Genomic DNA, 11791 nt, shown 5'->3' with positions numbered 1-11791 from the left:
CCACAGGCTGGGGAGAGGCCCTGGGTGCCCCCCCCACCCCGTTGAATTCCCTAATCTATCCAATTTCATTTCTGGCAGACTTCCTGAGCACTGGGCACTGCGCTGTCTGCCTGGGTGTAAGTCTCCTACCCCAGAGCCGGCCAGCCCTGGGTGGGGACAGACACTGAAACAAGCAAATTAGCTACTGCATGCAAGGGGACACTGAGGGGACTTGCACCTAACCCAGGAGGGGGTGCCCAGGAGAGGCTTTGCTGAGGAAGTAATGTTTGAGAGAGGTGGGAAGCGCTTCCCAGCGGAGACAACAGCAGGTGCAGAGGCCTGGAGGCCACAAAGCGGGAGATACTTGCCCTGGTTGGAGGCACCAGATCAAAGGGAATCTCCATTTCCTTGGAGACTTCTGGGGAGGGAAGGAAATAGTCGCTAAGCAGTGGGAGGTCTGAGGCCTGAGAGTGAGCTTGTGACGAGGAGCAGGAGGAGGCGACTCGAGCCCCTGCCTGAGATATGCAAGGACCCTCCCAGTCCCCACTGCCTTCAGGGGAAGCCCCCCTCTGCCCAATCCTCCTCCCCCCAGGTTCAGACAGCTTTGCTCCCATCTTCTCCCCATAAATGTGCTCAACCTGGTGCCAGCCTCCCAGACCATGCTCCCAGAGACTCGAGGTAGATGTTCCTTGAAATCAATAAAGGCTCTGTTTTATACAGGTTGGCTCCGTCCTCTGTTCTCCACTCCCACCCACGAGACCTGAGGGCAGGGAAGGTAGCCCTCAGGAGGGGAGAGAGCTATATGTCTGTGGGTGAGGCTAGGATGGGGCTGTGGCCAAGGCTGGAGCAGAAGCTGGGCTGGGGCGGGGGTTGACCCACGTAGGGATGTGGGACGGAACCTCCCAATATATATGTTGTGATTATAGGTATGGTCACAAGAGGGCGCTGTGCTCCCTCTGCAACTGAGCTTCCAGCATTTATAGTAAGACCCTGCCCTGAGCACGCACAGGATCAACTGTCCTCTCTGTAGACAAGTCACACCCCCTCCACCTTTATAACCCAATCACTGCCATCAACAACCCACATCCCCACCCTGTGTACACAAAATTCCTGTTATTCATACTCTCACTCTTTATATATGCTCACAACAGCCCGGTTTTCTCCTCTAAAGACGTGAGTCTCAGCGTCACTCAAGCATTATTCATCTCCTTCCACTTTCCCTGAGCATTTTTGGCACAGGAGGGCGCTGGCAGGATGTTGAGACTGCACAGGGGAATAGGAGCTGAACTCAAACAGCCCAGAGCCGAGGGGGGGGGGGGTTGCAGAAACACACTCATCTTCTGCACCAACCAACTGCTCGAGTGGTTCACAGCCCCACTCCCAGGACTGTGTGGTGACCCGCAATTTAGAGGACACCAACATCCAGGCCAGACCAGAGTGGGAAGCAAAAGGGGGTGCAGGGCTCTAATAATCCAGAAAAACACCTAGTGATCAGAGGCCAGGAGCCAGAAATCTAGGAGCAGTGTGAGCCAAGAGCCAATGCAGGCAGCGAGAAAGCAGATCACCGCGTCCACAGAACTGGCTGTGGTTCACCTTTGCTCTTATGTGTGGTCATTAGTGGGGTGGGTAAGCCAGCCAAGCTTCAAGGGCCTGGGGTTGGGCTGACACCCACCCCCCAGGTCTGAATCATAGCTTAACCACGTCATGACCACTGTCACTACACTGCACTGTGGGCAAGCGTTCAGGATTTCAGTCTTGTCATCAGTACAGCGAATTGCATCAGTCAGGGGCCCAACAAGAAACAGATGGCACAATCAAACCCAGTAACTTTCAAGAGTTTCCTTGAGGGATTGTTTTTAGAAGGTATGGGCATGATTGGGGCGCCCGGGTGGCTCAGTTGGTTAGGCGTCCAACTCTTGATTTTGGTTCAGGCCATGATCTCAGGGTCATGAGATCGAGTCCCATATCAGGCTCCACGCTGGGCGTGGAGCCTGCTTGAGATTCTCTCTCCCTCTCCCTCTGCCACTCCCCCTACTCGTGCTCCCTCTCTCTCTCTCTCTCTCTCTCTCTCTCTCAAAAGAAAAACAAAATCAAAAGGTATGGGCATAATTAAGGAAACCCACAAAGACCACTTCAGCGCCCTGGGGCTAGTGACAGGGTTGCCAGACAGGGACCACATTGGAGTTGCAAGGATGCATTCAACCCGGCGACCAAATAAATCCCCCAACTTCACTTTTGCATCTCCTGCTCACTGGCCAGTGGCTCCCACCGACCCAGCCCAAACAGAATCCGGAGGGCAAGGGAGCCCTGTGAGGCAGTCGGTAGGGCTCGGCCTCCCGGGGCACAGAGCAGGGTGGAGAGTTGATCCAAGGGGCAAGGGGACCATGTTCAGCCTGGCACTCAGAACAGTACCTACTCTTAGGATGGTTGTAAAGATCAAAGGAGACACTGAAGGTAACACAGCAGTACGGTGCTAATGTATCTAGTAAATATCCTGACACCAGCATGCCCGCTGCCCAGACCACAGCACAGGTCAGACACAGCTCAGACTGGATGATTGTAAAGGTCTCAGGGAAGGGTGATGTCTCCTACTTGCTGCCAGACACCCCAGCATCTTCCAGGATGGTTTCAGCCGCCTGATCACTGGTGGCTTGGAGGTCAGAGCACCCGGAGGATGTCATCGGCGATCCCAGCACAACCGATCTTCTCCAGGTTGTGGACGAGGACCGTGGATGAGGGAATGTCCCTGCTCTGTGTGTCCTACCTGTGGCCTGAGAGCTGTTCTGAGTGGGGCAGCTCACTCCTCCCATTCAGGACGTGTTCACCATCCAGAGTCCCCAGCACACCAGGCCGTTACCACAGGGTGGCTCTCATGTCCCCCGGCCTTCTCTTCTCGGGGCCCACACTTCTATCTCCTCCTTCCCCATCGCATGAGGATTCACTTGCAAGCTTCCTTCCATCATGGATAGGATAGATTTAGATTTCAGAGACACAGCCCTCACAGCCCCACCTACTGCAGGAAGCTGCCCCACCATGCAGCCCAAGGTAAACATCTCGTATTCACCACCCTGGTCCAAGCCTCCTATTACAGATTGAATGTTTGTGTCCTCCCAAAATTCATACGTTGAAATCCTAATTTCCAATGTGATGGCATCGGGAAGTGGGGCCCTTTCGAGATGGAGCCCTCAAGAATGGGATTAGTGCCCTTAGAAGAAGAGACACACGAGGAATGAACTTTCTCTCTTCACCATGTGAGACACCATGAGAAGCCAGCCCTGCGGAAACCGGGAGGAGGGTCTTCACCAAGACCCCAACCATGCCGGCACCCCGATCTTGGACTTGCAGCCTCCAGAACTGCGAGAAGTAAATTTCCATGGTCTGCTCCCTGCCCCCAGTCCGCAGCATTCTGTTCTAGCAGCCTGAGCTAAAACAACCGCATCATCTCACCCCTGGGTTACTACAACAAGGCCCCTGCTTCCTGCCCTGACCCTGGGGAACAGAAGAATGGGAAGGGGAGGGAGCAGAATGGAGCGACAAGACATGTGGCGGGGTGTAGTGTCCATTCGACAAAGATGGTCCGTGAGAGGAGTCCCTGACCCCCGCTTGGCTCAGCCCCTGCCTGGGGCCACCCCACAGCTGGAGCAGACCCAAGAGAGCTAGCAGCTGGAGGCTGTCAGCTGCCCAGACTCCCACAGCAGGGCAACAAGACCTGCCATGAAGGCGGAGGGCCGCCTTCGCCACTCACGCCCTCAGTCTACTCTCCGCACCACAGTCCTGGTGAGCCTGTAAAACCCAAGTCAGGCCCTGTTGCTCCCCTGCCCAAACCTCCTGAGACACCTCACACGGGCCTTGAGGGGCCTCTAAGATCTGCCCCACCCCACACCTTCCATGTTCTCCAGCATACTTCTTTTGCTCACCTCACTCCAGCCACACTGACCTCCTTGCTGTCCCTCGAGCAGGAAATACCAGGAACACTCCTGTCTCAGGGCCTTTGCACTCTCTGTTCCCTCCTCCAAAAGGCTCTCCCCCCCCCCCCCCGAGCCACAGGGCTCCCTCCCTTCCTTCACATTATGCATCAGATGTCAGCCCCTTAGTGAGAGTATCTCCTCTCTTCTATTCAACATCAAAACTGCACCCCCTGCACCCTCCACCCTCCCTCCCTCCCTGCTTTCCACATAGCATTTATCACCATCGAGCAGGTTCTGTGTTCTGTCTCCCCATAGCTAGAGTATAAAATCCACAAGGACAGGGACATTGGTTGTCATCCCCTGGATGGTCTCCAGTGTCTAAGACAGTGCCACAGCACCCAGTGGGTGCTCAGTTCACATTTGTTGAATTAGTAAATTCATACATGGGCCTGGTGCCTTGCTAGGTGCTGGAGATGTAAGTAAGACCCAGCTGCCTGCCCTCAAGGGGGCCCGCAGTCTAATGGGGCAGGATGGGAGGGGGTAGACACAGGTAAATGATGCACCTAGGGTAGGAGGAGGGGAAATGGGGAGTTGTTTAACTGGTACAGAGTTTCAGATTTGCAAGATGAGTAAGTTCTAGAGGGGCGCCTGGGTGGCTCAGTCGTTAAGCGTCTGCCTTTGGCTCAGGTCATGATCCCAGAGTTCTGGGATCGAGCCCCGCTTCGGGCTCCCTGCTCCGCAGGAAGCCTGCTTCTCCCTCTCCCACTCCCCCTGCTTGTGTTCCCTCTCTCGCTGTCTCTCTCTGTCAAATAAATAAATGAAATATTCAAAAAAAGAAAAGGAAAAGTTCTGGAGTTCTGTCCCTCAGCAGTGGGAATGTACTTAACACTACTAATGGTACATTTTTAAATGGTTAAGACAGTAAATTCTATGTTACGTGTTTTTTACCACCATTAAGAAAAGAATTTTAAAAAACAACAACAACAAATTCCCAAAACAAAACAATGCACCCAGGAGCAGTACCCGAGCCGCGGACAGCACAAAGGCTCACCTAAGCCGGTGGAGGCGGAGGCCAGCAAGGGGACTTGTGGGAGAAGGCGACACAGAGCAAAATCCTGGAAGCCTCCCAGGTTCAGCGTGTGAGGGTGCTCCAGGCAGAGGGAACATGCAGACACAGGCAGAGTGCGGGGAGAACCACAGTAAGGAGGGCAGCTGAATCACAAGAGTGAAATGGGGAGAGGGATGAGGCTGGAGAAGGCAATGGGGAGCCACAGAAGGGTTCTGAGCAAGGCAGTGTGCAGTCAGATCTCTGGGGAAGGGTGGAGACTGGAGGCCAGGAGACCAACTAGGAGGCCATTGAGACAGTGGCCCATAAACAGGATCAGGGCAGTGGGAAGAGAGGGAGGTGTGGGGTTCCAGGGATGTCTCCCAGGTGGAGTGGCCAGGTTGTGGGGATTACTGTCTCGGCTGATTCTGCTCTGCTTTTCCTTAGAAAGGGGCCTGGTCATTCAAACCCTGAACCCCAGAGTCCCTGAGGAAGGGCTGAGAATAGGGTGAGGGGCCTTGCTGTCTCTACCTGCTCCTCCCTCGTTCCAGTAGATGGGATCAGAAAGGCTTGGGAGAGCCTGGGCGCAGCAGCAGGAGGGGAACTCTGGGAGCCTAGGCTGTCTTGGGGGCGTGGTAAGAAGCCGCCTCCAGGGACCTCCGTTCTCATGCCCTCAGGGGTCAGAACTAAGTGGGCGCAGTTGTCAGCTTTGGAAATCCAGGAGGCTCTGCTCAGCCTGGCCCTGAGGGACCAGCCTGGAGGGGAAGCCAGTTCAGCCTGATCCTGAAGTTCTGAGGTCTGAGCCAAGCCCACCACACCTGCTGCCCCAGAAGTCTCCCTACTATTGCTGAAGGCAGGATCCTCAGGGCCCTAGCCCTGGGGCACCGGGAGTCCAAGAACTGAATCCTGTTGTGGAAAAACAAGGACCTTTCTGCCACCTGCCCCAGGTCTCAGCCCCCACCTCCCACATTCCCTTTCCTTTAGCTGCCCCGTCCCCCCACCACTCCACCCCTGAGCTTCCTTCCCCTCAGCCCTGTATGCCCCCACCAAGACCAACCCACAGACCCCTTTTGGCCACAACTGTTTTGTCACGTTTTGAGCCACCACTCACTTGAAAACTCTCTGTGTACCTATATTATGCTATGTGCTGATTGGCTCTCCTATCAACCCTACACAATAGGAACCATTACTATCCCCATTCTACAGAGGAAAAAACTGAGGCACAGGAGTCAACCGCAAAGTCTCAACTTCTAGGCTCTTCTGCCTCTGCCCAGCAAAGTCTCAGCACCCTAGGGGCAGCAGCCAAGGTCTTTGCAACCCTTGGCCGCCTTTGCTCACGTTGCTCCTTCAGACTAGAACGATCCCCCCAGCCCCCTCAACCGGCTAATTCAGTCTCCTCCAGGAAGTGCTCCTAACCAAGTCCACTCTGAGTCACCCTGTAGTTCTCAGGAAAACCTTCCATATTCACAACTTTACCCTTACCCAAGGGCTGAGATGCTCAGTTCCTGCCTCCTGTACCAGCCAGTGTGAGCCAGAGGCCAGAGACCACACCTGGCTGGTTTATGGTCAAGTCCCCGGCTCCATTTAGAATGCCTGCTACAGAGCAGACCCTCATCACTGTTCATCCACAGGGTGATGCCTGAGTGAACGGGGGCAGTTCCGCCCACCTCTTTAATTGCTTTGGGTGCCCCCACATCCTTTAGAGGCATGAGAATGGGATCCAAACTCAAGGTGGGGAGCCCCTCCTCTTTGGTCTCCAGTGACTTCTGGGAGTTGCTTAGTGACCTCTGATCGCCTGCCCAGGAGTGAGGACGTTTGAGAATTCGGCAAGAATTCAGGCTGGGTTGAGAGCCCAGCTCCACCACAGATGCTAGGGAGGGCAAATATGACTCCTCTCTCCCAGTGTGGTTCCCCAGGTCCTGATGAGCCTCCATTGCCAAGTCCTGGCACAGTGCGGGGCACACTGAGGTCACCTAAAAAATGAATGGCCTTCTCCCTCCTTTCTTCCCACCGAGGGCAAGAGGCCCCCAATCAAGGAAAGGCCCTTCCCTGGAGGCCCCCACACCCTCATCCCCATCTGCCGGTCCCTCACAGCCCTCAGGTCAGGTGCAGGATCAGAAAGTTCTTGCTATGATCCTTTCAAATCCAGCCACCCTGAAAATACTTGGCCCCGGAGAACTCCTGAACTCCCTGGAGAAACAGGCTAGGAGGGTTACCGGCCGGAAGACGGCGCCAAGGGCGAAGAAGGGGACGCCAGAGGCTTCTCGAGCCCCCTCCACCCCCCGAATTCTCAGTGTCACCTCCAGGGCCCCTTCCTTGAGCGCGGCTTCACGGAGTCTGCACCTCCTCGCCCCCGCCCCCCGCTCTGAAAGGAGCCCCGCCGCCCTCCCGCCGCCCTCCCGCCGCGCTTCCTGCCCCCACCCCGCCCCTCGGCGCTATTTAAGGCGCCCCGCCGCCAGCGCCGTCCAGCAGGGCTCCCGCGGGCGCCGCTCCGCCGTCGCGCTTCCCCGCCGCCACTGGGCCGCCAGGCAAGCAGGCAGGCGGTGAGTGGGGCTGGGGCGGGTGGGGGGTGGGGGGAACCGGGGCGCCACGTGCCAGCGAGCGAGCGGGGGACACGTCCGCCACCGGCCAGGGGCTGAAGGTGGCTGCGGGCTCCAGGGGGAGCCCCAAGGGCTAGACTCACCCAGGCTGCCTGTGGCCAGGCTCTCTGCTAACCCACGTTCCAACCTTCTTTCAGTGTGTTCTTATTACCCTAGGAGGTAAAAGTATTATTTCCATTTTACAGGAGAGGATGCTCAGGTGCTAAGGTTGACACTTCCCCAAGGTTAGTTCACAAGAGTGAGGACCGAAGTCTGATTCCACAGCCTGGCTCTAAACAGCCTTGCTCCAAGGAAGAAGCACCTCCTCTGCATCCTTCCCTGCATTTCTCCCCCCAACTCTCCCCTCCCCTTCCCCAGTGCTCTGGGAATTTTGTGGCATGTGCCTCCACTCTGCTACGACAATTCTTTTAAGAGTTAAGAATTTGGCAGCAACAGCTTGGGGGATGGGAGAAGGATGGAGAAAGGTGATAGGATCAGTGTCCATGCTTAAGTGGCAGGTGGTCACTATTGCTGACAGGTGGGACTATTACAGGATGCTGCCTTTAGCATCTAACACCCCTTCCACAAGCTCAAAGGTTAGAGTGAGGGCAGCTGGGTGAGCGACAATGGGCAGAAGAGTGGGGAGCTGAGGTTTTGGGCCCCCTCAGAAGCTGAAGATAGCACCACCACCACCACCCCCACAATCTGGGGACAGACAGCCTGTCGTGAGCAAAGGAAGGAGGGGCATAGCACAGCTGTGTGACCTTAGGTAACTTTCTCAAGTTCTCTGTTCCCATTAGCTCAGGAGCCTCAGCTTGATCCAAATCTTGAGCTGTGTCATCCTGGGACGATGGCTGGGAACAAGAGGGGCACAGGTGTATTGTCATACACCTGTGTCAGACGAGGACCCTAGCTGTATTTTGTCAGAGCTTAGTAGCCATCGTCCAAAGATCGGCTTTTAGTCCTGACCACCCCACTGGGTGTGAGCCCCCAGGCCAGTCCCTCCCCCTCCTTGAGCCTCAGTGTCTCTGTAGGCAAAATGGGCATGGCCAACCTCCCCACAGGCTTGTTGCTAGGACAACTGAGGAGGATGCCACGCTGACAGCATCCTCTGTCTCCCTGCAGACGGAGGCCGGGGAGCCATGGGCGACTGGGGCTTCCTTGAGAAGCTGCTGGACCAGGTCCAGGAGCATTCCACCGTGGTGGGCAAGATCTGGCTGACGGTGCTTTTCATCTTCCGCATCCTCATCCTGGGCCTGGCTGGCGAGTCAGTGTGGGGCGACGAGCAGTCCGATTTCGAGTGTAACACGGCCCAGCCGGGCTGCACCAACGTCTGCTATGACCAGGCCTTCCCAATCTCCCACATCCGCTACTGGGTGCTGCAGTTCCTCTTCGTCAGCACACCCACCCTGGTCTACCTGGGCCATGTCATTTACCTGTCTCGGCGTGAGGAGCGGCTGCGGCAGAAGGAGGGGGAGCTGCGGGCGCTGCCGGCCAAGGACCCACGTGTGGAGCGGGCACTTGCAGCCATTGAGCGTCAGATGGCCAAGATCTCGGTGGCAGAGGACGGTCGCCTGCGCATCCGAGGGGCACTGATGGGCACCTATGTGGCCAGCGTGCTCTGCAAAAGTGTGCTAGAGGCTGGCTTCCTGTACGGCCAGTGGCGTCTCTACGGCTGGACCATGGAGCCCGTGTTTGTGTGCCAACGGGCACCCTGCCCCTACCTCGTAGACTGCTTCGTCTCTCGGCCCACGGAGAAGACCATCTTCATCATCTTCATGCTGGTGGTCGGCCTCGTCTCCCTGGTGCTCAACCTGCTGGAGCTGGCTCACCTGCTGTGCCGCTGCCTCAGGCGGGAGGTGAGGGCCCAGCGGGGCCAGGATGTCCCCCCGACCCAGCGCACCTCCTCGGAGCCCTACGCTGACCAGGTCTTCTTCTACCTCCCCATGGGCGAGGGACCCTCATCCCCGCCGTGCCCCACCTACAATGGGCTCTCATCCAGTGAGCAGAACTGGGCCAACCTGACAACAGAAGAGAGGCTGGCTTCTTCCAGGGCCCCCCTCTTCCTGGACCCACCTCCCGAGAGTGGCCAGAAATCGCCCAGTCGCCCCAGCAGCTCTGCTTCCAAGAAGCAGTATGTGTAGGGGCCTGGGGCTTCTGTCACCCAGCAGAGGGGCCCCGGGAAGTCTGGCTGCCTTGGACGTCCTCTCCAGGAAGACTGCAGGGATGAGGGGGCAAGGGAAGCAGGTGCTTGCTGGCCACAGGGGCCTCATTGCAGCCTGTTTTTGAACACCTGGGGACTTCCTAGTGAGCAGAGCGCACCATGGTTTCCCCTCCAGAACATGACTTTGCCCCAGGCATGGACCGAGCCAGCTTGGGGTACTCTTGGCCAAGGGTGTTGTGGTGCCTCTGGACTCTTTCACCTGGTTCAGAGCAAACTCGGAGCCAATTTTACCCCACCCTCGTGGGAGACTCACCTCTGCCCACGTTGCCCTCACAGGAGAAGGCTGGTCGAGGCTGCTGGGTCAGCCTTGATCACACGCACAGAGCCTGTGCTGGAGCTGGCCCTGTCAAGGGGACTGGCGTCTCGTTCTCCTCACTCCTTCCTAGTTCCACTGTTTATGCTTCTAAAATAAACAAGACTTGATCACAAGCTAGGTGTGTACCGATGCTGTCGCGATGTGCCTCCGAGGGTTGGGGGGCAGTTGCTTTGCCCATCTCCCTTTTCTTTGCAGTCGTGCATGATCTCTGACCTCTGCAACCCCAACTCCACCCAGCACCTTAAACTCTCTCACCCCTACATCCTGCTTCTCAGCAGCCCTGAGTCCTAAACATTCATGTTTTTAAAAGCCTCTGCCACGGTCCTCCTCTTTCCATCCCCACTACCTAGCCCCCCAAAACAGCCAGAGCGGTGTCAGTCCCCACCCCGCCCCATGGCCATCCAGTGCCCTGGCCCACCCTGTGTGCAGTGCACCCCCATACTGGACACTCTGCTACCCAAGCATGCCTGCCAGCCACGCCCTTCCCAGTCCAGCTCAAATGGGCCTTGCACTCTGTCCGATCTCATCCTGGACCCCTGGGTATTTGGGGAGGCAAGCTTAGATCACTTGCCCCCTCCTACCTTGGCCCTTTCTAGTCTGCCCACCAGAAGGAGCAACTTAACGGGCCTGCATCATATCTCCTCCCCATGCACTGAAAACTCAGTAAGAACAGACGACGGCAGTACAGAGAAGTGGAAGGGACTGTGAAGGGACCAAATCTTGCCCGAGGCACAAGGTTTGCAGAAAAAGAAACAGTGGAACTGGATATGGACAGGTGGATTGGAGTTCACTGGGAAGGTGAAGAGAACACAGAGTATTTGGGCAGAGAAAATTGTTTCTGCAAAAGCATGGAGAAGAGGAATGGTCAAGGGGTTCAGGGCTTGATGAGCCAACCAGAATGTGGGAGATATGGCTGAGGATGAGCCCAGTGTTGGCAGAGCTGACTTTTCATGGAAGGTGACATGGGAGGAGGAGAGCACTCAGTTCGTAGCCCTCAGAAACAAGCTGGTTGTCCTCCCCTACCCAGGGAGATCTGGGGCTGGGGCTGGAGGGGGGACTGGGTCCAGGTCAAGAGGCCACATCCCTCTCCTTGAGAGCCTTTGCAGCAGATTGGCAACTTGTCCCCACTTCCATCAAAATAGGTCTCCAAAACACCAGCTCTGCAGCCCTCACCCTAGAACTAACTTATTCACTACTTACCCATCAAGTCTGAATGCTCAGCCTGAAAAGTTACAGCCCTATAACTCCTTCGGCTCTAGTTCCCATTGTTGCCTCTGAATCCCAGAGCTCTATTAGACCAGCCTCCTCACAGCTCCCCAGACTCCTCTGGGTGTGCTCCTACCTGGTCCTTTGCCAGCCCAGAGTGCCCCTTCCCCCCACTTCCTGAGTAGGAAAGACTACACCACCCTGAAAAAGGCAGTACCTGAGTGTGGAGAGAAAGATGAGCTTTGACGTCAGAGGGTCCTCAACTTCAATGCTGCCTCTGACATGTACAAAGCCATGTGGTCTTAAGTCAATCATTTCACTTCTTTAAGTCTCTGTTCTATCATCTGTAATATGCAGATGGCATTGCCTGCCACACAACAAGACATAAAAACAAGAGAAAGCACAAGACTGTCCCTGGATCCTAGCAGTCATACAATAAAATTCAGCTCAGCCTCCAGCAAGGCTATCATATGTCCTTCTTCCTCAAGGAAGCCCTCCTGGATTTCTCCAGCCAGTCCAGAGTGATGATCTCTA

General features: G+C 56.2%; 1 protein-coding gene across 1 annotated transcript; it reads left to right on the top strand.

Annotated features, from left to right (window-relative positions):
• Positions 1 to 8653: 8653 nt before the first annotated feature.
• On the top strand, positions 8654 to 10122 carry GJA4 (gap junction protein alpha 4). Its single transcript, XM_028113944.2, has one exon. The coding sequence runs from the start codon at positions 8654 to 8656 to the stop codon at positions 9653 to 9655; it is 1002 nt and encodes a 333-aa protein (XP_027969745.1). The 3' UTR covers positions 9656 to 10122.
• Positions 10123 to 11791: the final 1669 nt, after the last annotated feature.

The sequence above is a fragment of the Eumetopias jubatus genome, unplaced genomic scaffold (genome assembly GCF_037043125.1).
Source record: "Eumetopias jubatus isolate StellerSeaLion01/CBP00866 unplaced genomic scaffold, mEumJub1_p1.0 scaffold_4, whole genome shotgun sequence".
NCBI lineage: Eukaryota > Metazoa > Chordata > Mammalia > Carnivora > Otariidae > Eumetopias > Eumetopias jubatus.
This window is presented reverse-complemented; position numbering and strand designations above follow the sequence as displayed.